Source organism: Sparus aurata, chromosome 22 (genome assembly GCF_900880675.1).
Source record: "Sparus aurata chromosome 22, fSpaAur1.1, whole genome shotgun sequence".
Taxonomy (NCBI): Eukaryota; Metazoa; Chordata; class Actinopteri; order Spariformes; family Sparidae; genus Sparus; species Sparus aurata.
In genome coordinates, this window is record NC_044208.1 from 16436747 (window position 1) to 16464322 (window position 27576).

General features: G+C 41.4%; 3 protein-coding genes across 4 annotated transcripts; 1 reads left to right on the forward strand and 2 right to left on the reverse strand.

The window, feature by feature from the left end:
• Window positions 1-58: 58 nt before the first annotated feature.
• On the reverse strand, window positions 59-11577 carry znf106b (zinc finger protein 106b). Its single transcript, XM_030405296.1, has 21 exons — window positions 11477-11577; window positions 10866-11020; window positions 10257-10318; window positions 8494-8697; window positions 6997-8331; window positions 6556-6910; window positions 6396-6456; window positions 5876-6030; window positions 5720-5780; window positions 4883-5639; window positions 4756-4805; window positions 4497-4639; window positions 4162-4296; window positions 3828-3944; window positions 3128-3319; window positions 2721-2783; window positions 2303-2422; window positions 1895-1966; window positions 1727-1798; window positions 1416-1562; window positions 59-1278 (listed from the first exon to the last, which is right to left on the reverse strand). Exons 2-21 carry the CDS (start codon window positions 11016-11018, stop codon window positions 1222-1224), a joined length of 4311 nt encoding a protein of 1436 aa, XP_030261156.1. The 5' UTR covers window positions 11019-11020; window positions 11477-11577; the 3' UTR covers window positions 59-1221.
• churc1 (churchill domain containing 1) lies at window positions 11546-13706 on the forward strand. Of its 2 annotated transcripts, none has more exons than XM_030405300.1 (4): window positions 11546-11835; window positions 12099-12234; window positions 13122-13192; window positions 13353-13706. In XM_030405300.1, the coding sequence occupies exons 1-4, from the start codon at window positions 11797-11799 to the stop codon at window positions 13443-13445; spliced, it is 339 nt and encodes a 112-aa protein (XP_030261160.1). In that variant the 5' UTR covers window positions 11546-11796; the 3' UTR covers window positions 13446-13706. The 2 variants fall into 2 exon arrangements, with proteins under 2 accessions (XP_030261160.1, XP_030261159.1); XM_030405299.1 differs by having other exon boundaries at window positions 11555-11744.
• Window positions 13707-16770: 3064 nt separating this feature from the next.
• ttbk2b (tau tubulin kinase 2b) lies at window positions 16771-26513 on the reverse strand. The gene is made up of 15 exons (XM_030405889.1): window positions 26173-26513; window positions 25579-25701; window positions 25336-25483; window positions 24211-24284; window positions 23965-24105; window positions 23725-23829; window positions 23126-23191; window positions 22947-23039; window positions 22735-22860; window positions 22489-22646; window positions 22046-22235; window positions 20876-21090; window positions 20300-20768; window positions 18751-19448; window positions 16771-17995 (listed from the first exon to the last, which is right to left on the reverse strand). Exons 2-15 carry the CDS (start codon window positions 25645-25647, stop codon window positions 17644-17646), a joined length of 2904 nt encoding a protein of 967 aa, XP_030261749.1. The 5' UTR covers window positions 25648-25701; window positions 26173-26513; the 3' UTR covers window positions 16771-17643.
• Between the last annotated feature and the right edge of the window lie 1063 nt (window positions 26514-27576).

Here is a 27576-nt window from a genome sequence, read left to right on the forward strand (position 1 = left end):
TTTAGAGACAAACAGTGTGTCCGGCGTATTGTTTATAAATTTAGCCAAGACGAACATGTAAATATTTTTTGTCTTTTTATTGCTGTACACATACAGTAGGTATTTAAACAATCAAATACACACTGTACAGTATAACATACAAAAATTAAGGCAGCAAGTTATTTTCTGAACAGTTTGGTCTGACAACGGAGACAGAAAAAGAGAGATGAGTTTCAAATATCTGTTATACAAAGTGATAACATGAGAAAAGCATTGCCAAGAATGTCAAAATGTAACTGTTAAAAAAAGAATCTTTTCTTTTCTTTTTTTTTTACATTCACTGAAGCAGGGTATATTTTTATAATCAAATCTCCCAGTTACAACCTGAGAAATTCAATTGAAAGTTCTCAGGTGTGATGGGAGGCAAAAATCCGAGTCAGAAATTAATTCGGGAATATATTTACTCTAAACTGTGATATCAGGAAAAATAACAAGCCAAGTCAGTTTTCAATTAAAAAATCTGTAATACATCCAAATCAAAAAAGAGACGTCTGTATCTGAGTAAATGTTAAAACAGTGGAGTACTCTTTTGGAATGACAGAAGGTCAGTTTCACAAAATGCTTGTTGACATTTGATGTATAAATGAATGATTTTGTTCAGGCTCAGACACTGTGCCATTTCTGGTGTGCTGCTGCTCAACAGATTCAGCCAACATTAAAACCTTCCGCCTCTACTTTAGAGCCAATCAGCAATACAAATCTAAACGAGATTGATTAAGAAGGCAGTTCACTTTAAAAGCTGGCCTGTAAAAGCTACTCTGAGGTGTTTACGCCAGTGAACAGTTGTGGAAACATTCCAAGGAAGTAGCTTCACATATAGTATGGCATTTCTGAGATGAATGGTGTCTAAAGCCATGTTATGTGTCAACAGGGATAAGAAAAGAACGTGTTGACAAATAGATCAAAACAGTAGTGAATCGTTGTACTCTTAAAGCTTAATGAGTGATAATTTCAGCAGGACTGAGTGTCTTGAGTGTCAGAGTCTTAGCCTAATCCTATCATGAAACAGCTTCAGATATCAATAACAAGTTGCCCATCTGGTCTCAGTGAACCCAAAGAGATGTGGTCAACACCACAAAAAGCAGAACAAAAAGGAAAAATGGAACATTCATGGAAAACAAAACTGAAAATTGTAACTGAAAAGTCAGGTGGTGTGTTGTAATGGATGAAACTCCAGCATCATCAAGGCTGCACTTTACTGTCCTTCTCCACGTGGCTCTGCATGTGTTCGGGGAGCTCCTGCAGGAAAATAAAAAACCAGACTGAGAAGGTCTGAGGGGTAATGTTCAGCTGTACTCTTGTTAGTGTGAAGGCACTCTAAGGTTGTTTTTTATAACAAAGCTTTTAGAGAAAATAAGATGCCGTCAGTTCATTACCTGCCTAACTGACTGCTTTTGGGCAAACAAAGCACTGCAGCCTCTCCAGCGACATTTGACCATCTCCAGATTCGGGTTGCTGTGATCTCTAACGAGGTGCTGCAAGAGATGATCCGCCAGGCCGAAGATCAGAGAGCAATTCTGCCACTATAGACCAGACAAAGACACACGACAGTCAAAAAACATCACATCTTATTATCCTTAAATATCATAAGAAGAACAATGTTTCTTATGTTTGATAATAAAACCTTATCAACTGACTTAAAATATTGAAAAAAGTTTAAGTTTCACTCTGTGTAATGAGTCCTTACCCAGCAGCGGTGGTTCTTCATCAAGTTGAGCTTCACAGCTTGAACACTACCGTCATAACAGCCTGTGTAGATCTGACAGACAATGCAGATATATAGTTTGACAGTTTACAAAATTTAAATCTGTCATGCAATTTTAGTTTTTGGCTGGGTCAGTTTTTATCCACATACCACACTCTTATGTACAGCCATACACATCACCATGTCACTGTGACCCCCGTACACCTGCAGGCGGTCATGGGACTAAAACAGAAACAAAGACAAAGTTTAAATGACATCCATCATGAATTTCTCTCATTGGTGATATGCAAAGAAATCAATGTCCAGATTTCACTCTGTATTTATTGGCCTCGGAGACCTCTGCCGCTCTGCAACCCAGCCTCTACTTTTGCCTCTTTCTCTTAATAGGTTCATTAATCGAACCTCCTCCAACTCCATTCTATGACTAAATGAAACAAGGTTCGTTGCATTCTCTGAATTTTAAGGAAGCTAAGAAACACACTCAGAAATCAGTGTCAGCAGCCAGTGTCCCGTTTTGGAGCAACACATGTTTGTAAAACTGAGTCATCAGTACTGTACCTGAAGCTCATACACTCGGACCAGTTTATCCAGACAGGCCGTCACCATCACCTTCCCTAAGATGACTATCGATGTCACAGCATGACTGTGACCCTTGTAGATACGAACCAACTCACCCGTCTGCAGATAAAAGATGGACGACAAAAATGTGTGAAGTCAAAATGGAAAAACCAACTACACCCAGACACACTCTGTATTAATTAACATCTGAAAATTTTAAGATTGTCACTCAATACCTACAATCACTCAACACTCTCATAATCTGAGCTGTTGCACTGTTGTGTCACCTCAGTAACAACATCTGTGCCGAAGGCTCAAAGCACAAGAAAGGTTCAGATTAAATTATTTGTAATGTTAAAAGGTATGAAAACCAACTTCACTTGCCTGTCCATCAATACTCATTGATAAATGTACTTACATGGATGTTGTGGGCATGAACAGAGGTGTCACTGGAGCCGCTGAATACCAGGTCATTCACCACCTGAAAACAACAAAAGAAGAATGATACAGTACACCTAATACACAAGCGATGAAAATCGCTGATGATCTGCATTTCATCTACAAGATATAAATTTGACTTTTTAAAACCAAAAATACAGCAATTTGCTAGAGCATTTAAAGGAAACAAACTATTTACAGGATTAAGAAAATGTTCATTTCAATTCACCTTTTAGTGTCAAATTTTGGATTTTGACCCCGATATGCACACAGATTTACCGTTCCTTAACAGCCTTGTAACAGCTACAATTATTTTGTCTTTTTATTTGGAAAAAAAAACATTATTACATTTTAACAGTTGAAGTGGAAGCAGGTTCATCTCCTCACCTTCATACAGAGTACAGTTTTGGTGTGACCCTCCAGTGAGCGCAGCAGCAGGCCGCTCTTGGCGTCTCGTACACTGATGGTGCTGTCATAGGAGCCGACCAGGAGCACTCGCCGGGCGCCCTCCTGTGCCGTACCCAGGCAGCTCACACCTCTTGGGCCATGGCACTCCAAGATATCCAACTGCCTCAGAGTCTAATGAGAGACAAATAGAAGGAGATATGATAAATACGGAGAATGTTTTTTCTACTAGAACTGTACCAAAATGTCATTTTTGTACATTCAAACTTTCTATCGAGGTTTTCGAATGATGCTGCAATTGTCTGATTGCTGATCGGCTGTTTGGGGAAAATAAACACTACTTTGAATAATGCTTGTAAACACAAAAGATCCCGTGGACAAACAAGCTGCACCATTATTTTGTGGATTTCTTTGGGTTTGATATGTCGGAAAATATTTAGGATAATGTAAGTATACAACTAATAAAAAACAAAACATAGGTCGAGTAGCTTTAACATATTTTACTGCAGAATTCTGACATATTATATGAGTAAAAGTCAAACAGTGCACACAAACAATAATGTAAACCCAGTTATGACAGTTGGCTCAAGTTACAGTTTACAAGAGTTTTTCACGTCACGGCATAATAAATACCGACCAATCACAGACATGATATCTTGAGTATTCAAATAATTTCACTCACCTTTAAATCATAGCTGGCCACTGACCCATTGGCGAGTCCTGCGAACAGAATGTTCCATGCGACATGCAAACACAAGACTCTGTCTGACAGAGACATCTGCTGCAGACACTTCTTAGACTGAAGGAGAGAGCAGGCAAACAAATCACAAAATTAAACAGCAATGTGGTTTAAATCCATCAGTAACTCAACAAGTTAATAAAACATAAAAACAGCTGATGGGAGAAATTCATGATAGCTGCAGGTGTGGGTTCAGCAAAATAAATGTGCGGCATCGACGACTTAAATGATTCCCTGTCCCTGTAAAATCTCACTTCACAAGACAGAATTTATGTACCTTTATGCTGTGACAGCGGATCGTCTGGTCACTCGACCCGGTGAAAAGACGTGCAGGCAGGTTTGGGAGCGAAGACACCAGCAGACAGTTGACTTTGTTTGTGTGACCAGTGAACACTGCTTGGCACTCCCTGCTCTGGATAGACAGAGACACAATATAAATCTTATAATTTTGCAAATTATATACTAATACAGATCCATTGCCTTTGTTGCTATGTAAAAAACAGTCTGCTCCATTCAGAGAGACTGGTTTGGTTTGATCATATTTGCTAATTGTCTAAGGAAGGATACAGTTTTACAGAAGTGTGTGTCACTTTTGAATCGCGATCAACTCACCATCAGACTGTAGGCACGTGCTGTGTTGTCCCCTGAACATGTGTACAACAGGCCCTCATGAACTTGGAGGCCGTGGACGGGGCCTGTGTGGTTCTCAAACGCTCCCAAGAATGGCTCCTCTTCCTCAGCCCCCTCAAAAGACTCTGAAAAAAGGCAGCGATTTTGTTTCAAATGACATTTTTAGAGCTTTATTTATCTTTGTATCCAAACATATCCGGTGAGCGTTTAATTCTAGACAAACAGGAGACACAATATTTACCTGGAGGACCACTGGCATCTTTGACTGGCACAAGAGTGGGCTGAACTTTTCTGAGTGGTCATGAGAGAACAAAGACAGTCACATAAAGAGTAAAGAAACCAAACATAATGTTATGTAGTGACCTCACCTCTCATCCTCATTTTGCTGAAACGTTTGTGTGCTCACAGCGCTGAACTCCACACTGACAGACTTCTGAGGAGGCTCCTGTTGAACGGGAACACTTGAGACAGTCTCTTCATTGTCCGATTCGTCGATATCAATGATCTCCAGGTTGGAGGGCTCCATCATCTCGACAGAGTCATCGCTCTCATTGCCTGCGCTATCATTCTGAGCTTCGCTTACAGGAACAAGGGTGGGTTTCTCTGTTGTGGGCCCAAGATTTCCTCCCATCTCTTCCTCAGAATCACTGTCAGCTTTGTCTCTCGCTAACCTCACATTCGTTACAGAGTCTTTCCACCTCTCCCTGGTCACTTGCTCCTGCTGCCTGACAGATGAGTCAGGAGAGGGACTCGCAGATAAAGAGGATATTGTTTTGAGTTGTTTCAGAGAGGTAACAGGAGTTGTGGGTGCAGCTAAGTGTGATGATGTTAGCAGCAGTGAGGGGAGCAAATCATGTGGAAACAGGGTCACAGGCTGGTTCACAGGTACCTGAGGTGTATCAGGGTTACAGGATACTGTCTGTCGTTCTTGCTTTACTGGTATGGTTGGCAGGGCAAGAGGGGCTGGATGAGGTTGGCTGATCGAGGATGCTGGGTTTGTGGAGGATGAATGCTGACTGGAGGAGGAAGGGAAGGCACTGAAGGAAGGAAGGGGAGAGAGCCTTGGTTGCATGTCGGCAGCGGTCCCAGCTGATGAATTGGTGGCTCTCTCTGCTACAGTTAATTCTGGAAGAAATTGAGTGAGAAAAAAGTGAACTATTTGTTGAGTGTGAAGACATTTAACGCAAACAGTTAATCTACTGTACCTTGCATCCCCTGCAGGATCTCAATGCGCCTGGCTCTGAGACTGTTGACCTCAGCAGTACACTGAAAGAGCAGGAAGAACAATTGAATGTAATCTTGTGAAAAGACCCCTGAGCAAAACGTGAAAAGATTTGCGATATTTTCATCCATGGTGGTACCTGCTGTCTCAATAGCAGGAGTCTTTGGACTTCCGTGTAGGCAGCTTGCAGGGCGTTGCGGGCCTGGATCAGAGACCTGTCCAGATCCTGTAACGAGTGGCTCAGCTCCTCCTCCCTCAGAGACACAGCCAACAGCTGGTCCATTTGGTTGTGGTCTAAAAGGTAGGATAAAATACAAACTGAGATTTACTGGATGATATTTGGAAATTTTCACAAACACGACAGAGAGGTTGACTTGTCGGTGTTCTATTCCAAGTGGCTGTCAAACACTGTTGGTCAGCTAAGACATACATTTTAAAATGAAAATGCTTAAAAGAGTGCTGCGGACATCTATCATTGTACTACTTTAACACTGTTGGATTTAACAGTTGGGAACTGAAATCAATGCAGCTGAATCTGAGATATAGTTTTCCCTCGTCAAAACCTGACGTCTACATTACCCACAATGCAGTATGACCACTGACACTTTGGTCAGAGATTGCAGAAGTTACAAAATCAAAAGCCAAAATATCTGGATTACCCTTCTTTGACTTAGTTTTCTTCTTTTTTCCCCCCGGCTCGTTATTAGGAACGCCACCATGCTGTAAGAATAAAGGAGAATTAAATTCCAATCATAAAAGCATCATCATGTTAGTTGCTTCAGCTATGTCTAATACTTAATAATACTGGACACTACTCACTGTCACCACTTTGCTTTTTCTCTTTTTGGCACTACTGTGGTCTCCCAAATCTCCATCCTCATCCAAGTGCGTTTCCATCTTCACAGAGACTACTTTGAACGTCTGACTGTTGCGACCTTCCTGTGCTGCACCAAGCTGCTCCACAGCCTCCTGTATATGAGAATCTGACGGTGCTGCTGTGTGAGGTTCATGAGCTGTAGTGTCCTGGGCTGCAGGAGGAGGTAGTTGAGTCAGGTGTGCACCTGAAGCACTGCCTGGGAGTGACTCCCAGTGGAAACCTTCCGACAGAGGAAAGTCTTCCACTTGTGTTGAGATTTCTTGGTCAGATGAAGGGTTCGCCAGTTTGATTCCAAACCTGTTACCGCACAAATGAATCAGATGAAATGATGATTTCTGCTAGGAAAACAAAGGGTAAAGGGATGCATGAAAGTAGAGACTTACCTGGGAATGCCTTTGATCCTCTCCTGCTTCTTCCTCCTCATCTCCTCATGGACCTCCCTCCAGCTCAACTTACTCTTTGCCCCCGATGAGCTGAGCAACTTATTCAAGTTTGGTTTTGGAATTTTGCCTGTTTCATGGGCAATTCGAACCTTGTGGGTGGTGTTCTGGTTGGACTCAGAGGATGCAGTTGTTCTTAAACATCGGGTGAGTGAAGTCTGGCTGTCCAGGGCCTCCCTTGATTCTCTCTCTCTGCTATTTGATGGTCCATTTGAGGCACTCACAACCACTGAGCTCTCCTCACAATACTGATTTGTTCCTTGTGTCATTCTGACTGTCTGTTTTGAATTAGCTGGAGCATAACTGGAAGGGTGAACACCAGAATGTGATGCAGGAGCAGGGGAGCTGACCAGTGAGGACTGCGCAGATGTAGTGCCAGCAGAGGGGATGGGGGAGTTTTTGTGGAAGACACCTGCTGGCTGCTCCTTCGTAGCTTCAGCTGGATCTGCCGACCGGACAGCTGCCTCAGTGTTCTGCCTCCGGGCCTCACGATCGGCTCTACACGGCTCCCTCACACCCAGCGCTCTTCTGATTTGCCTTAGCATCTCGCTGACGTCAACGTCCCGTATTGGAGCTGCGTTAGCAGGTTTATTTGACGAAGCAGGTTGAGCTGAAGCTTCTTGTTCCGCCTGAGAAGGTCCTGTACTCTCTTTCTGGTCGGGATGAAATATGATGGCTCCATTCTGAGGGAGCTGATCACTGGTGAAGTCTGCTGCACTATAATACTGGTTCTTGTAATGGTGTTGCTGTCTAAATGCAGGCCGTGTTGTTTGTTCTGGCATGTTAGTGGCACCTCCTTGAGTATTGTGTTGTCTTTTAATATTTCTGTCCGTTTGGGAATTCTCAGTTCTGACTTTGCTGCACTGACTGTTGCCAGAAAAGTTGCCATCATACCTCATCTGGCGAGTAGACTGGGTGAACTGGTCCTGGACACAATTGTGATGCCCACAAGGGTGATGCCCATCTCGACCTGCAGGCTCTCTGGAAAAATAAGCCGTTCTGTCTGGTTTGAATTGCCGTGTTTGCTCTCTTTGGTGAGGAGGTCTTTGTAGACTGGACACTTTATTCTCTTTGTTTTGAGCAACACCATTGTTGCTTCCTTCCTGGTGGGTTTCCTGCACCTGTGTCAGTAGCCTTGATTTCACTTGTTTGGATTTTTGCAGTGTAACTCCTTTGGGCCCCCCTTTTTTTCTTCCAGCGGCTCCCTGTTGCATTTCTACTTGCTTCTGACCAGCTAACTGCTTCAGTTTCTTTTTTTTCTTTCTCATTTCTTTCCTCCTGTAATGGAAATAGACAGTGCATCAAAACAACAAGGTCAAGGTAAACTTTTTTTCCCCACAAGTTGGAAATTAATGTGGTCTCCATTGCACATTACATTGCAACGTACTAAATCAATGAACAAATAAAATGCAAGCACTAATTCTATGGTGAATCTCTTACTCCTGAAACTTCAATATCTTGTTCCTCTCCAAGATTTGGTCCAAGGCCTCAGTGCCCAGGATCCTCTTCAGTGTGGGGGGCTTTAGATTTTTAGACATCAAGCTCTTCAACCTGGCTTTATGTTGAGCGGTGGAGATGTGCTGAGCATACTGTTTTAAACCCATGGACGATTCCTTACACGCCTGACATTCATGAAATAAATTCCTGTTGGTGGAGGAACATAACAAAAGATATGTCAGATATCAGCAGATGTCAGAATCCCCACTTTAAGCTCAAGAACCGATTTTAAGATCAACGCTAAGGATGATTGCGATTGTGTTATCTAAGTATGGCTAGTGCCAATTCAACACCCGAGTTTCAGTACAATGCCAAAACAATACTATTTTATATCTAAGTATAAGGAACACAAACATGTTTATCTTAATGGTGACCTTCTTATGAGTTGTTAAATCTTCAATGACAAGCAACGTGCAAGAGCTTTGCCGAAATAAACAAATGCCTGAACACGTTTCAGGTGGCACAATAAAAGTATTGTGACTCGATATCGAGCTTTAAGGAATACGTGACATCTTTTATACAAAACATCCAATCATCTTTCTCAGATGAAACCAAGCCTCAGACAGAAATGTCTTAAATGCATATGTACCTTTCACTTTGAAATAACTTGTTTTTTTTAAACGTGGAATATATTTCCTTGAAAAACGCCCTTTGTTTGTTTAAAATGGTTTTTATTCATCTCTCTAAAACTTGTTTATATCTAAGTAATTTTCTCAAACTCAAGAACCCCCATGTTCTGTCTGTTTTGTTTTGTGTTCAAAAACTGAAACGTGAAACGACATATCTAAGGATCAACGTGTAATTATTGTGAAGTTGTGAAACCGAATAAAGGAAAAAAATTTTTTTTAATCTCTCACGAATAACAGAACAGGTCTAATAGACCTGCAACAATTAGTTGATTAAACAATTAAATGCATACTATTTTGATAAGCAATCAATCAATGGTTTTGGTTATTTTGATAGCAATTAATACAACTTTGGGTTTTGGCCTATTTGTAAGACAAGAGAAGCAATGTGAAGAAGTCACTTTGGGCTAGGGATGGGGCGTTAATAGATTTTATCGGAGATCGTAATGAAAAACACTCACAATACATTGATAAGGGGGATTTTTTTGTATTCCTTTTTAAAATATAACAATCGGGAATCAAGATAATAGTCAACATCCACATATGAATTACTGTGCTTGAAAAAGCTGTCCCGCTTGCTGAAATACAGTCCTATATTTATTTTCTGTTTTATTTTTAATTGCCTAAGCCTCTCACCATGGCTGAAGGCGCGACTTTCACATTGTATCTGCCACAAAAACAAGTCATAAATCGGATGTGTGTAATCAACAGGGAAATGTGGTCACCACTATTTTATTCTATAATTTATTTGTACAGGAGGGACTTATGATTTATGATGACTTATTTCAGATTCTTTGATTGTTTGTTTCATACTAAGAAAAGATGTGTGTTCAATCTGTGATGCTTGAAAACATTTTTTATTTCTGGACAAAATGTGGGGTTGAAGTGATTCCAGAGTATTTTGATGATTACTGAGTTACTGTAAATTAATGTTGGGCAGGGTAATGGTGACTTCCCATTTTTAACATTTTAAAGACTAAAACAAGAAGCATGACCATAATAATAAACAGATTAATTGGTTATGAAAATAAATGTTAGTTGCAATCCTACGTATTTTTATCTTTTACAAACATTACTCACTTGCCCAGCACCGTCTCCAGCTCTCTGTGATGCAGCATGCCGTGCATATGCTCTTGCGCCTCCTGTAGTAAAGAGTCATATTGTCAAGATTAGAGATAATTTGTAACAACTGCATCCTATATTACCCAGCACCACTACTCATTTAAATTAGGGATGCACAATATATATTTGACCAAACAACTGTCAGCCCAATTATGGAAAATGTACATTAACTGTTATCGACAGGTAATGAAATTTTACATGATAAAAAGAGCCAGTACTGCAATGCATTTGTTGACTTTTTGTTGAAGCGCTCATTACATCTAACTGCTGCACCTGTGTAGAGCCACACAATGAAGAAAAGTCTACAAAACTCATTAGAGCTGTGGGATATCAAATCAACCATCTACAATTGGTACATCTTAGACATTCCTCTTTTCTTACAGTAAGGTGTGATTAAACAAAAGTTTAGGAACTCTTTTTTTTCTTAAATTTAAAAATGTAAAATTATCAATTATCCTGTAGTATTGGCCATACGAGGTAAGTAACTATCAACTATGGGTATTTGCTCAAAGAAATCCTTATTGTTGCATCCCAAATTTCAAATGTCGCTGTAAAAGAGCCACTTACATGTTTCAAATATGACCTGCGACACAAATCACAGTAGACATTTTTGACCTTCTGGGAGGATTTCGATTTGTTGTGGTTGTTGTTCTTATTGTTGTTGTTTTTCTTCACTGGGGTTTGAGCCATCTTCTCATGTGGGGTTTGAAGCTCTGCCATTTCTGAACAGTTGAAACAAGAACATATAATAACAGCACACATACTAAAGCTTTGCACTAATACCAATACTAACTCTGCATAAATACAGGATAGGTAAATCCAAACCGCAGTGTCTCAGGAGACATCAGGGGATAAAGACGACAGAACTATACGTAAATTATAGTTTATTGGTGGCATTCACGCTATATGTAGAGCTAGGCATATTAACACTGTAACACTGTCAAATCGTTAAGTCTACACGTATACCTGCAGCAAAACGTGGTTATCAAGTCAGACTAAGTTAGCCAGCGACCACTGAGAGTTAACACGTTTGACTAACGGTGGACTAAAACAGTTGCAGGTAAACGGTCCCTGAGGTCAATGTCACACAAGCCGTTAAGAAAAGTTGATAAAACTAGGCTAATACATCATACTGATCAAAATATCTTGTGTTTAAATCGTTAACGGATTGTAATTACCAGAGTAATTTCACATGGCAACAACACTACTGCTGCTCCACCGCCATGTTTGCCTACGTACTTTACGTGACAGCTACGTCATCCAATCGCACGCTGGAGACGCCAACGGATATATGGCGGCGGCTTTATTTTTTTCGTAGATCTCCAAAACATGAGATGTTGGATTTTGTGACGATGTCCGGTCATGATGGTGTGTTACAGCTCTAACAAGCTACAGGGACCACTGCTCTATGCGGAAGAGGAGTATCTGCTAAAAAAAAAAAAAACAGTAAGCAGTTTGTTAGCCGAGTTGACGCCACCTGACGTTTTTAAAAGTTAAAATGTGTAACGGCTGTGTGCAAAAAGAATATCCCGACCGGGTAAGTTGAAGCACCTTTAAGGCCCCCTCTTTCTTATTATGACGCACGAATGCTAACTTACTAACGTTACTCCAGCAAAGTAACTGCTAGCTACTAACATTACAATTACCCGTGAGTAACGTTAATATTTGGTTCAACAAACAGCCTCAAACTTCGATGCTTCGGTGTAACGAGCATACGATCGCATTATAGGATGTCACTGAGGGAAACAAGTGTTGAACGTGATGGTGTCTAAATGGGTGTTCCTGTCTCTTCTTGCTCAGGGGAACACTTGTCTGGAGAACGGCTCCTACCTGATGAACTACCTGGGCTGTGCCAACTGCCATCAGAGGGACTTTGTGCTGATCAGCAATAAAGCCACAGAGGATGAGGATGGAGAGGAGATCGTCACATATGACCGTCAGTCTCTCTACTTCCCCTCCCAGTTGTTTTCAGATGCCAGTGAACTGACATGTTTTTACCAACCAGTTCGACAAATCAAGTAGTTTGTGTCAGGGTGTGGCAGATATGGCTTTTTTTTAGGGCCGATACCAGTACAGATTATTAAAAAACCAAGGCTGATAAATAATATCTGGAACAGTAAAAATAAAATCTAAGTGTCAAGATTCAGATCCAATCCGATAGGGTTGTGGGATGGGAGAGGATGTTGCATCAGGGTAAAACTTTTGCGTTTTATCTGCAATCTGAATGAAAGTTTACCAATTTCTCAGGCGTGGTCAGGGCCCCTTAGTGAAATACAACCTCCAGAGACACTGCTTTCCTCATTCGTGGACACCTGTCATCTAGTGGCAGCAAAAACACAATTAATTAATCAGCATAAAATCAGAAAGGCTGCTATCTCAGCCAATCCATGGTACAGAACCTCATCAAATGTTATTGTTGCAAATTATTGCTTAATAACATAACAAAATAAAAAAATAATCTGTTTTTGCAGCATTTCAGACAGGCCAATGAATTTGACAGGTCCAAAAAGAAATTTGATGGGGAATTTAAACCCTTCTTGAAACCTCAGCTTAGTTTCAATTTTAATTCTTAGCTTGATTACATTTATTAAAACCATTTAACTTTATAATTTCATGATGCTGCTGAATTTCCATTAAGATAGAGCTCAGCATGAAGATTTGACAGACTGTCAAATATTGCAGGGAAAGAAATGCAGCTGTACCACCAGGCTACAGTTCCTGGTATCTTATTTGTTAATACTCCTACAAGGTTTCCTGTGAAGAACAGAGAATTACCAGACTTATTCAGAAAAAAATAATAACTAACTCCATTTGTCTTTCCAGATGTTTGTAAAAATTGTGACCATGTCATCGCCAGGCACGAATACACATTCTCCGTAGTTGATGAATACCAGGTAAGAATTCTTTTTTTTATGACCTCAACTAAGTAGATGTATATCTGAGGACAAGCTTTTTAATAGGGCCAAACTTGTTATCTAACACGAATCTAACTGGTTAATTGTGGACACTGTAGTCATTTAGTTCTGTATAATAATTCTGTTTTGTGTTGTCCAGGAGTACACAATGCTCTGTCTGCTGTGTGGAAAAGCAGAGGACTCCATCAGTGTGTTACCTGATGACCCCAGACAGTCTGCACCTCTCTTCTGAACCTGCAGGTCGTGATTCACTTTTTAAATTGGGTGTCACCACCACGGATGTACTGCTGGCTGCTCGCTTCACGGGTCCAACCATTTATATCATGCAGTCGAAATGTTACGCACACTTTCAATTGTGATTTTAACGTCTTGGTTGGTTGTGAACTACTGTATGCCGACATCAGTATAACTTTTATAGCTCTTGACAACAATAAACATGTATGTCAATTGACAATGTACTTCAAATAAACTTTTACTACTATGAATTCTCAAACCGTTTCTCCATTCTACTCTTCGACACGTGATGTTAAAAAAGTCGGACAAAACAAAATAGGGAACCTACCAAGCAGCTGTAGACTTGACAAACTTGTTATTTTTTAATCCAAAAATGGACTGAATGTGTAATACAAAATGCTAACAGAATGGAAAGCAATAACAGTTTTGCTGTTATGACGACTTTGTGTTGCAAAGAATGTTTAGCATGCTATCCAGCTAGCCCCGACCCCTCCAAAGCACCTTCATTAGCGATTTAAACACTAACGCTTCCTCAGTGCCCTGAGCTCCCAGTCCAGATTGCTAGCTTTACAGCTAACTGAGCTAACTAGCTAAGGGCAGCTACCGTTGGCAGAGTTTACCAGTTACTAGAACAGGCTAGGCCCTATTTGTTCTGAGTATGAATTCAACAGGTAGCAAATTCTTACATATTGCACATTTAAAGTTTAAATATCAGAAAAACTAAAGTACAGCTATCTGCTTAGATGGTTTAAGTTATTATTTTTGCCATATAGCTTGTCCCAAAATAGTATTGTTTTGATTACATAAAGTATTCCTAACAGTTAAAAGCTTATTTAAGGAGTTGCTTGACATTGAAAACTCACTCCTCCCTCTGGAAACGAATTAACTTTGAAAGACACATCTGTAATGCAACATAACCAAGAAGTCCTTTAGGTTCATGACAACTGGTCATTTTGTGAGACTACATAATTCTGGAAATAATCATAAAATTTGAGGATTCACAAAGTAAAAGAGTGTCAGGAGTCAAATAGTTATTCGTAAGCAAAGAGGGCTTTTTTCAGTGTCATATCAGGGCGATCGCGGTTTCTAATGGGGCAGTACATGTATGGCTAAAAATTGGATTATCACAAACTGAATCAGTTTTATCAGGAGCGTGACCACACCATCAGAAGATCAATATGTAAAGCTTAGATCCCTGAGATATAGAAAATAATTTTCATCACAGATACAGAACTTGCTAAATGAAGGATGCAAATCTCCAAACAGCAAAAATAGTGCCAAAAGAAGGCTGTCTTGTAATGTTCTCAGATGATTGTTAAGACAGCTTCTTAACCACTTCTCAGGATGGAAACATGGCAAAATGCTTGTTGTGGGCTATGAAATACCAGCGCTTCATAGTGGATGACTGGAGAAAAACAGGCCTATTTACTGATGAATCCAAGTTTAAGTATTATGTAAGTAACAGAAGGGCGTATGGTAGGAGAAGAATGGGAAGGAGGTGTTTCAAACCTACCGTGAAACGTGGTGGTGGAAATATTCAGGTCTGGGGCTTTTCTGTCTCCGCTGGAGTTGGGACACCTGCACAGAATTGACTCCACCCTGACCAAGATGAAGTGCCACTCCACTCTTAAGTGAAGAACTACACCCTCTGGTTTGTATCTTCAACTCCATGACTGGTGGTCTATGACCTATGTACCCTACATTTCCCACCAAACTGAATGGTCCTGAAGTTGCTTGTTATTGTGTCAACATCTGGCCTCTTGTTGTGGTTTCCTGTGAAGCTGTCAAGGTTCATTACCAATATGTATCAGCTATACTAGACCGCTTACATCTAAGACAGCCACTTCTTCATTGCAAACACGGATAAACCTGTTTGACATTTCAGGAAGCCCAAAGGACCGTCTTTGTCCATGTCCACATGTTTATTAACATGCTGTCACTTACCGCTGTTAAACATCTGGCCACACATTAGTCCACAGAGAGAGCAGGCTTCACTTCACCCCCCCCGTTCCATCGCCAGCCCGTCAGCAGTCTCTCTTGTGCTTACAGGGACGTCTGTCTTAGAAAAACAGCTGCTTGGACAGAATTTGACAACCAACTGTTCCCAGGGGACATGGCAGTCTAAATCGTCGCGACTGGAGTTTAACTGAAGCAGAAAAAAATCCACTACTTCATCAATTTGAGCATGTTGAGTTGAGATTTAACTGTCTACTTTGTCTTTTAGCCGTTTGTCTGATCACTTGACAGCGATGCTAAGCTTGAGACTGTTTCTTCTGTAGAGACTAGCGCTTATAATATATAATTCAGAGTAACCGAGACACTGCTGCAAATGTATTTAGTTCTCAAATCGTTTTAAAGGAAAAGTTCACCCAACAATGAAAATCTGTCATTATATTTTTAACCGTTGAACTGACGGTAAATCAGAAAGCATTTTTGTAGCTTCATAGTAAAACGGCATGAAAAACAACTGAAACAGATGGGAGTTGTTTTAAAATATAAAATAACAACTGACATAAAATAGCTTCAAAAATGCTCCCCTGGCATTTTCTGAGTTTCTGGAAGCCCCAAGATCCCAAATTGAATTGAAAAGATGTGATTTACACCCTTTTTATTTGTGTCTTGTGTGTTTGGTGTAACCGTTATGCTTTTGTGCTGCCGTCTTGGCCAGGTCACTCTTGGAAAAAAGGTTTTTAATCTCAATGAGTTTTTTACCTGGTTAAATAAAGGATATTGATTGATTGATTTTAAAAGCCCAAATCTTCACTTAAGCTGCTATGCTAAAATGACTTAAGTGGATGTACGAGCTTGACTGCGCATCAAGGGTGTAAATATTGTCTTTTAAAATCAATTTAAGATCTCTTGGCCTCCAGAGACTCCAGATGAGCTGTTTGATGCCATTTTATGTTTTTTTCTGGTTGATTTTTCTTTTTGTATTCGAGAAAGTCTCCATCTACTTCCATTATTTCAGAGAATGTTGTCACGTCAATTTCCCAATTTTCAGAAATATTTTGCACTCCATCAGCATGGGGGTGAGAAGATGAGGACTGAATTCTGATGTTTTGGGTGAAATTATCCTTTAAAACTTGGGCAACTAAGTGCAAAAGGTGACCATGGGTGCCTTGAAAGGCGCCATCAAATAAAATGTATTATTATTATGATTTGTTATTAAAACCATCAAATTAGCTAGATACCACCAGTGAGATTTCGGTGAACTGACCCTTTGGTCAACATAAAAACTACAGCATGTGTGGCTATGGCATAACCTTTTTGAGATCTGGCATTTATTGAATTTACTTATTTCAAAAGAATGAAATTCAACAACGTGAGATGATGAAAAGGTTCCATTTATATCAGTTTTCTTCCTTTGCCTTCTACATGGTGTATGAAATAAATATGCACATCGTTGCTGGTCTACATTATGATGCATTTGGATCAAAAGCAGTTCAATAAAAATACAGATGACTTAGCAGATTGTACAAATGAATAATTATAAAAAAAAACATTTGCGTTGATACTCATGCACTTTTACAATACTTAAGAATGAGTGTGCTTACATGTACATTCTAAAATGCTGAGGCTTTTTGATTGACAAATAGTTTCTAGCAAAGTAAAAGCACACTACTACACTGATATGCCAAATGAGCAATTCATTGTTACACAGAATAATTAATCTAGCTGTTTTACAGGAGTGAGGTCAATAAGGGGCAGCATGCCCTGGTTCTGTACATGAATGCTGATGTTGGTATACTGCGCGTGGTGTTTACTATTAGTGTTCTTAATGTGAATAAATGGTTTCTATTAGTGTATACCATTTTTCTTAATGGTACATATCTACAATTAGCATCATTTTTACATCCCTCATGTATTAAACATTATCTTTTTGGTCTCATATTAGGCCTATATGGAGAGTTAAGAGAAGAGTGAAATGAGAGGTAAGGAGTTGGCAATCATAAGGTTTTCTCAACCTTTTTCTTTCAGCTGCAGGTATCAAGCCACATCGTCAAGTATTTTGAGAGACACATCCAACAAATGAATAAATAAATAAATACAATTTATCATACATTTTACATTACATACAGTACATTCCCTTGAGTAAATACCGTATTTACACATGCTATCATGGACTCCATCATGGATGTGAGACAGCCTCTCGCTACAGTTGCACCATCCATATCAGTCACTTGTGTCAAATACAGTCATCGATTCACTTTGCCGGAGCCCTTCCCCTCGTGGATTAGACCTCTTCCCCCGGAGCCGTGGCCCCACAGACCCTGCCCACCAGGCCTGTCCTGTGATTGAGCGTGCCTAGTGGTAGGGGAGCCGGAGAAGCTAGATGGAGAACGGCTGCGTCCCTGCAGTGCACCGCCCTCGCGGAGCTCCTGGCGGGAGGGGGAGGAGCTTAGCGAGCGTTGAAGGGAGGAAGAGGAGCTGCGAGGCCGAGGAGGAGGGCTGAAGAGCATCCCGCTGCGGTCCTGCATCAGCTGAGTCAGACTGGCCAGGAAGTCTGCGTCACTAGTGCTGCTGGCTCGCACTCTTAGCCTCCGCCGCCTGGAGAAAAGAACAAAAGACACTATGATTGTGATTCCTTCTGTTCGATGATTCTTCCTGTACAACATTACAAAACTTGCGATTTACATGATCTTTTTTTATATTATTTATGGGTTAGGGCAGCATTTTCAAGCAAATCTACATTCTGTAATAAGCTCTCTTGTAGTTAAAGTCGTCAGTGAAGTCCATTCCCACATTGGATTTAATTTGTTACCCATTCAAAAAGTAGAGTTAATCGTAATGCAAAGTGTAAATCTCCTACTGCTGGTACTTGGCATTAAAAACATAAAATCAGTGAAACATAGGGTGGCTTTTACTCTGAAGCATTCACAGGAAATGAAATGTATTTCTCACAGAGATGAGATGAGTGTAGCAAGGATCAATAAGAAAAAATAACATAACAGTATAATTTATCATCACACACCAGTTTTATAAACAAATGCAGCAGTCAAAGTCGGCTAAATTATATAGTCTGAAGCACCAGGATAAAAGGCCAATTATTGTCTAACATTTTTTAAACAACATAAATTTGTTTGGCTGCACTGAAAAAGACACAAAAGTTGTTAATCTGTCATATTTCCTTACTGCTCGATTGTTTGCTGTAGTATTACACTGTAATTACTAATACAACAATTGACCACACCAAATCAACCAGGGCTGAAGTCTTAATGACTATAAATATATTCCATCCAACAAAAGGAGACAAATGAGCAATGTGGATCCTTTTTAATGTCTTCACAGATCATAGTTAATACCTGTTGTCCACACATGGGCGGATAGGAGGTTTCCCTGGAGGTGGCCGAGGCAGAAACTTGCTTGTGAGTTGCTCGGGTAGAAAGTTGCCGCTCACTGGACGTGGGATCTTACTTCTGCTACCTGATGAGGAGGACAGAGAGAGAGGGTCTTCTCCTCCACAGTCGGACCTGGAGCCTCGCTCTGAGGAGAGCCTGTCCCTCGGCAAAGCACAAGGCAGGTTGTCACAGGACAGAGATGGAGAAGGTGAGTGGGTGGGGGAGCCGGGGACCGGACTGCTCCAGCGGTTACGCCGCTCCATGTTGAGGTCCTTAGCCGGAGAGTCCAGGACGCTGGGGTCCCGTACTGGGATTCGACTCAATCTTGGGGATGAGGGAGAGTCTCTTTGCCTAGGCAGAGCTGGAGGTGGAGAGGAGGAGACGGTGACGGTGCTCTCCATTGCGCCTCCCACTGCTTCGGCTTGAGGCTGCTGGTTCGGCTCTGAGGAGCGATCTGGCAGACCGGAATCACTCTCTGGGTCTCTGTCGTTTGTCAGATGAGAAGTGGGGCCTTTGGCTGGGCTTGGCACTGGAGCCAACTCCAATTTCCCTCCATCCTTTAAGATTTCCTCTGGGACTTTATCAGATTCACCTGATGGTGCCTCTAGGGGTATTGCATCACTCTTCTCCTGTATCGGGGACTGTGGAGCACAGCTAGAGGACTGAGAAGAGTTTGATGATTGTTAAAGGGTATGAAGACAATCAAAAACAACAAACAATCAAAAACTTCAGGACAACGTGGATCAATTTTCAAGAGCATGTTCTGCTGATGGAGATAAGGTCGATGAATCATAATCATTTTCTATGGATGGCAGGAGATCAAGCCTGAGATCACTGTGTTTATGCTGCTTTCACAAAATGTTGGCATAATCGGGAGCACAGCTGATCAGGCATTATTCAGACTGAGCGTTCATCCATTATTCAAAGGTGGTTAGCCCTAATAGGAACCATGCAATGATACCAGATTAACAGCCTATATTAGCCTATTTTGTGGTTTTATAACAGTTCTTAACTAAGAGAACCCAGATACAAACGATGCCCGTAGAAAATAAGCTGAAACAATTGTATTGGTGTAAATAATTGATTTTATTTTGATGTAGCTGCCAGTGTTGGTGTATTTACAGCCACTCCTCTGACTTCTGTGAGTCTTTTTATCTTGTGGGCGACATCATCTGTGTCCGCAAAAATATATATCTCTGACTTTGAATTACTACTCTACTCTCGTAATTATGGTTTACAGGATATGATGTGAACGTGGCATTATCTACCATACCCGAAGTGCAATATGAATGTTGTATACTGTTGTACTAACGCCTATATCCATTTGTTAATGTCATTGTTTTATAGGAATGTGTTCAAATGTGTCTTTGTAAAAGCATAACACTGTGAATGTGAGGTTCCTATATTGATGATTATAACTGGATTTACCGATGAATTGTGCTTGTTTTCTCAACACCAAACTTCACAATGCTGCTTTCACTTCATGCACATCAAAATGCTTGATCACTTCTACCTGGTCCATCTGGGGTCTTCCCATCATGACTGAGGGCATTTGTCCGAGCATCCCAGGCAGCCTCCTGTGGCCTAGTAACCACGTCCCAGGCATGGACATCTGCGACAGGACAGGACTGCTCGGCACCGCTGTGGACTGGCCATCCTGTGGCTCAGAGGACTGGTTTTCAGTCTCAGCGGGTGGTTGCATTCCATGTTTGTCCTCATGCAGAGCTTCACCTGCAGGCTTGGTGGCTCCAGAGCCGCTGCCTTGCTCAAGCTCCAGCATCACCCACTCCTGAGAGTCTCCCTCTTGGGGCACAGGACTGAGGTTGACGGCCACAAAGCCACTGCTGGCTGCACCTTCTTCTTGATCTGGTGTTGCCGTGCCCGAGTGTTCCTCGTTGCAGAAAGGCGTGTGCTGCCCATGTCCCCTCTCAGGAACAGATTTCTCCCCGACTTGAGAGAGGACAGGACGCTGTTTGCCTAAGCTGAAAAAACATATTTCACAAGTTATGGTGAGTTTGTCTAATTGCCATAAATAAACATACTGCAAGCTGTAACCAGCGGATATTTTGTAATTTGAGAGGGTACTAACTAGGCCTCAAGGAAGCGTTCGATGGTGGGCTTGGGTTCGGGTGCAAGCCTCTTTTCAAATGCCAAGCTTTGACTGTGTCTCATCCTGCGGAGCAGCGGTGCAGCCCGTTCCAAGAACATGGTCTCTGATCGCACCCGTCGAGGAGAGCTCTGCATGGAACCGGTGTTGGGGCTCTGGTTCCCCTGGTTCTGACTGTTTTCATCCTCACTCACCACCTGGGGAGAATGAGCAACAAAGAGGCCCGAACCTGAAATAATGCATTTTTTATGCACAGAACGCTATCGCAATACTTCTTACAATTACATAAAAATGTCCTCACTGCTTGTCTTAATTCAGATCTAAAGACAATTCTAAGAAAGATAGTGATGATTATTGATACTGGGACGCTGGTCAACCAAACTTGTCAGTATTTGACAGCCTGGGAATGAAACTCTATAATCAAAAATCTCTCTCTAGAATTGTCTACTTCAACTTTAAGTTTCAAAGGTAGGATTATTTTTACAAAAAAACCTATTTAATTACATATAATTTAAAGAAGCAATTCCTAAACTCTTCACTGTCTTTTCCTATCTCAGACATCGCATCTTACCTAAAGAAATCCTAACTATAAATCCAACACTTACAGTTTGAGTATCATTTCAATCATAATATTTCTTTGTTATTGCTGTTACCCATCTTCATTGTCACTGCCATACAGACCTGACAACAGTAGTGCTGCAATTTCTGGCAGTTATTATGAAGAAAGGATGCCATCATAAATCAGGATTCCTAACTTAGGAAATTCCTTTTTATTAAATGCAGTTAAGAAACATGCTTTCGTTATACAAAAATCCTAAATATTGCCCTCAACTAGGTCAAATTTCACTTATGTTTGAGAGTTTCTGCAATATGCTCCATGTCTGTTAAAAGGGTGCTCATTTTTTATTTACTGAAGTATCAGTAAGGGAATGGGAGACAGTAGGTGGGCTTGCAGTAGAATTCTATTGAAGCCCAGGAGGGGTAGATGTAGTTGTGAAGGTTGGCAGAATTAATTATCCTATCTCTGGGCAAAGTTAATGCAGTCTTGGGGAGAGTGTTGAGCAAAAATGTAAATCTCAGTGCACAAGACAAATAGCAGTTACATAAGAGTAAGATCACGGCAGTGGGTAAGAACGTTTTTACATGCCCGACCTTCCTGATCATCGGCTGGGCTTGTTTATGATTTCGGTTGCGGTCCATCTCCTCCCATACATCTGCACCAGGGGTGGTCGGTGTGGGGATGGGCGGGCAGTTGTCAGCATCACTGAGGCGCTCCCCTTGCAGGACATCTTCAGTGTTCTCCCTCTGCAGCTCGCCTGGCAGCACTGAAGCATTGGCCATGCTGTGGAGGAGAGGGAAGGTCACCCTGCAGCTCATTTCCACAGCACAATTTAGAGCAGCCATTTCTCAGGGATCTCTGACTGTGCAGATTTCTAGTCTAAAAAAAGCAGCAGCTATACATTTACACTCATGTCCAACAAAGTGTGAAGGAAGTCTGAATAGCACAAAGGAAACTGCAATAATGAGCCAGCTGCAAGTAATGGAATAAATGGCTGTGTGTAAAAAGTGACAGAGCCTTCTTTGACTGTAAATACCCCAAGTATGCTGGTGTGAGGCGAGTGAGCTGCTGAGCAGTGGTTGTTGCGGCAGTGATGGTCAGCATATCCACGGAATCACATTTCTCCCAGTCGTACGGGTCATTCTCCAGCACGTTGTGGCTCTTCATAGCATTCTCAAATACTGACATCAGGAGCTGTCAGAGAAAACACAGCCGTCAGCGTTTGGTAGCTGGAGAGGAACAAACAGTGCATGCAGAAAATGCCAAACAAGATATGGCTAACCTCATAGTCAGGCTTAGTGAAGTAGTCCAAAGTCAGGATATGATCCAGGAAGGTACTAAACTCAGAGGGAAGGTGCTTGAGCATGAGTCGATGGTCATATGTCTCTTTTAAATTTCCAACTTGTTCCTTAAAACAGGGAGAAGATAAATGGATTAATGGATACAAATACCATGAATACATTTTTTTACTGACTAAAACAAAGAGGCACATACTTTATCTTTAATTTTCCTCCAGGGCAGCTGACCAACCATGAATTCAACTAACATGTAGAAGAGGGACCACAGGTCGTCGTGACGGCCCATTTCCTAAAGATGAAGATACACAAGAATGAGTTGTTTCAACATTAAAACAAATATGTCAACAAAAAGAGATACTGTCGGTCCATGCTCACCTTATTTTTATGAGCATTGATTGAAGCATATCGCACAGTTCCTCTGAAACCTGCCACAGGACGAGGCTGAAAGAGAATTCAGATTTGGTAAAATGGAAAACAACTGCAAAGATGAGCAAATTGAAACACAAATAACACAATGTTTGTCCATTACCCCCATCTTACCTCATTTTGAGGTATCTATGGATACTATTCAGGCATCTAATTCTTTTTGGGATTATCACTGATATCACATGAGAGCCACTAAGGCCAGACAGAAGTCACGTGAAAGTTGTTAGGGTCACGTAAATGAATTTGTAATTTGATGTGAAAAGTGTACATTCGTGTGCCTTTAACTTTAGATACACTATCATTAATATTTGCTGATTAAAACACCTGTGCAACCCAAAATGGTACATCTGCATTTATATGATACAGTATCTCATTTTAAATTCTTTTGGATCCATTTTGTAGGGACATTTTTTGCTGGACCAGACCTATAACAGTTGACAGACTGTGTTGTAAAACAGCTTCTCAGAGGTTAAGTAACTTCTAGGATATCTGATTAAAAAACAAAAAAAACAAACAATGCTTATAGGAAGCTGACTTAGAGTACTTACTGGACGGACTTCCTGACTGGAGTTGGTAAACTGACGGGCCAAGCCAAAATCAAGCATATAGCAGCATCTGCAGGTACTGGCTAGTCGTCCCATCGCAAAGTTGGACTAGTTTTAACAATATAGATAAACACAGACAAGTTAAACAGTATATTGTTCTATGCAAATGTAACTATTGCTAAATTAGCATGCATACAATGACAATAAATTCATAAATCATGAGAGGGTTTCAGGTCAACTTACAGGTTTAATGTCACGGTGCAGGAAGCCTACAGAGTGAATGCTTTCTATGGCCTCTAAAATCTGCTTGCCAAGTCTCAAAGTTGTGGAGACGGAGAAGGTGGCTCGGGTCATGGTCCTGCGCAAATCTGCCAAATTCCTCCCCTTATGACAGTAAATGAGTGTTGCGTGTTATATTTATGATGCAGAGTGATTCGGTTTCAGCAGAAAACAACATACTTGACGAGTACTGATGGGTGAAAACCCTACCTGGAGCTCCATCACCACATAGTTGAATCGATCATTCCTGCCACATCCTACGAAGCGACACACGTGGTCTTTACCTGTTAACGAAGAATATTTATGTATATCAACGGGTAGACTCTTTGGTCAAAATGTATGCCTGCTCCACAATTACAAATATTAGGTAAAAATGTGTGTTTACATATGACAATTCATTGGTAGTAGAATGGATTACTGGAATGCTCTAGGATTAGTTAGCACAATAAATTTTAAGGATCTTAAACACATCTTGTATTAACTGAGTGTGAATGTGTTTTGAGGTGTAGACCAAACAACTGCTACTTTTATCATAACAGTTCAATTGTTTTTATTTGATGAAACATTAACCTTCATGGAAACCGACCATCTACCATACGTACTAAATTGACAAAATTATTTTTTTTGGGGGGGGGGGTTACCACTTGGCACAATCTGACATCTCTGTGTTTGAGTTGTTCCTGGAACATCATTAATAATGTAGCTCCAAAACCATTACTGAAACTGACCAATCACGTCTTTGTAAAGTCATGGGAAAAAGGGATCCACTCAGGGAAAAAGACAGGTATGCACATGAGAAGTTATTCTTTATACGTGTTGAACATTGTGAAAGAATATATCTAAACCCAAAACTATATGTAACCAAGTATTTCTATTGCCTGAACTTAACCAAAGAAGTTAAGCAAACTTAACTAAAGAGGGACGTAAAACTAGAAACATGTAAACTAATAAGTGAACAGTACAATGATGCGTTCCAAATGGGTCTCGGTCCCCGTCTCCTGAATGACAGTATGTAGCCCATTCAACCGTGATCGCTTGCAGTAGCTGTTATTTTTGGCGATGTTTTGTAAGTTGAAATGATAATCCTTGAACAACATTAACTATGACTGTCAGGCAACACAAGTTGCAAAACTATGACATCTCATAATAATGACTATTCAGTTGCTATGATGGTCCGGGAACAACTTTAATAATGACTTTTTTAAGAAAAACATCAACACAGCAGTATCAGATCACATAACCCACCTTGCCTGCACAAATTCTTCGGGGGGAAAAGTGTTAGTCAGTCATTTTGTGGGAGTTTTCAGTCACTGACAAGGGGATGACATCACTCACCCTGAAGCTTCTTCAGCACTGCCACCTCCATCTTCAGCACCTGTTTGGGTTGTTGAGCAGACTCCACCTTTAAGGCGACAGTGGCCTGGCTCAACTGATCCAAAACCTCATAGATCTCCCCAAACCCGCCTCCGCCTATCTTCCTCGCCTGAGAAAGAAGAGAGTTTTCATCAACCCACTGTATGACTGTGGAGGAAAATATCCTCTTGATTGGGACATTATTCGGTGATTTCTCTTTCTTACCACTTTCCATCTGTCTCTGACCACGTCTGCCACTGACAGGATGTCTGTGTGCTCTCCAGCCCCACTCATCCTGAGAGCTCTCAGCTACAGCCTGCACCTGGCATCAGTGACGCAAGCACCCCACTGAAAACATGGAACAGATTTTAAAATTCAGTTCCGTTTGTTTCTCCCTGACAAATCACTGTACACTGCATGCTAATGGGCGTGCAGAGGGTGGAAAGAGGAACAGTAACTTTTATACTGATTACACATCCTTGTGTAGAGCACCATGTACACAGCTGCAGAGGTTAGTTACACCTCACGTCTCCAAGGTTCACATAAGACGCTAACCACTCCTAGATTGTCACGAAAAGATAGCAAGCTAGCATCGCCTGGTTTGTTTGACTCTGAGCCAGAACACAACTACGAGCAGCGCAGCGTCAGTCACTGGTCATAAACCGACGTTAACCGGTCGTTTGAGAGGATTAGCCGCCGTGGAGCTAATCTATCTGGGTGACGGCGTTCAATGCGGCGGCTCGGTTAGTCCTGTAAACAAGCTAACTAGCATATTTACTAAATATAACCGCTGGCTAGCAAACCTCCCTGACTTCTTACCTCGCTTCGCTGCAGAATTGCGATACCAGTGAGTGAGTAAAATCCAGGCAGTCGCCATGCCCCCTCTTACTGAAGTCAGGTCATTCCAGTGAATTGTTTATTTTCGAAATGGGATTATGGTGATGGACCATAGCTGACGTTAGCTACAGTTAGCCAGCTAGCCTGCTAATGGATGGGGAATGATGCCCCGTGCTCTCTCATAGCGGCGCTGGTGACGTCACAGCGCTAGTCTCTCCTGATTGATCCGCAAACTCCTGCATCCTGAGACCCTGACAGAGAGGAGCAACAGCACACACTGCACACTGCACACAACACACTGCACACACAACTCACAGCACAGAGCAAACTGCACACTGCACCAACAACACTGCACACAGCACAGCATACAACACATAACACACAGTACAGCATATAACACATAACACACAGCACACAACACATAACACACAGCATATAACACATGACACACACAACACATAACACAGCACACACAACACACCAAACTGCACACACAATGTAACACACAGCACGCAACACCCAAGTCTGTAACACAGGACAACATGTGTCTCACTACACTGCACCACCTGACCCACCCTGCATAGTGGAAAGTGACAAAGATGTCACAATGGTGTTTTGCTCTAAAAGACATCACATGATCACCATCAGTAAATGGCAAACCCTGCGTTGCTCTCACTTGCAGTGACTTTTCTTCATTACACTCTTTTTTTACACAAGTTGCAGTGTTGCCACAGTTACCTTGACAAAGTAATCTGATTACTGATTACTCCTTTAAAAAAGTAACTTAGTTACTTTACTGATTACTTGTAACTAAGTTAGATTACTTTATTAGTTACATTCAGCAGCTGCCGACAACACCCCGCTGCCTCAACAATAAAATGACAACCGGTTTTGCCAATACTCACTTTATTGGAAGTGCATTTTTAACAGTGACGCGAGCACTGCATTGATAGTAGTAGGGATCTTGTTTATTATGGCACCAAACGAGGGCGAGTCAGCCGTGTTTAAATGCAGCATTTCCTCTGCAACATACTGCCCGACCAACTTCCCAACTCCTCCTCAACTCTCCCCCTCTTACTTGTTTTGCACCGAAGTCCAGCTATTGTTGTTTGGGAGGTGGGGGGCCTCCTGCAGAAGTCGAGGCCGTGGCTTTGCTCGCAGCTCTCTGCTTAACACCACCTGGTGGGACTTGCTCTGTAAACTTAACTATGCTGTGCTGCGACTCCAAATGTTTCTTTAAATTTGACGTGTTTTTGAAGCTTGATAGTACTTTGTCGCCAGCACAGAGTGTACAACGAACCTTAATATTCTTAACTTTAGTGGACACAAACTCAAAATGATGACTGTATTTCCATCTAAGAAAACGCGCATCTCTCTCCTCCCTCC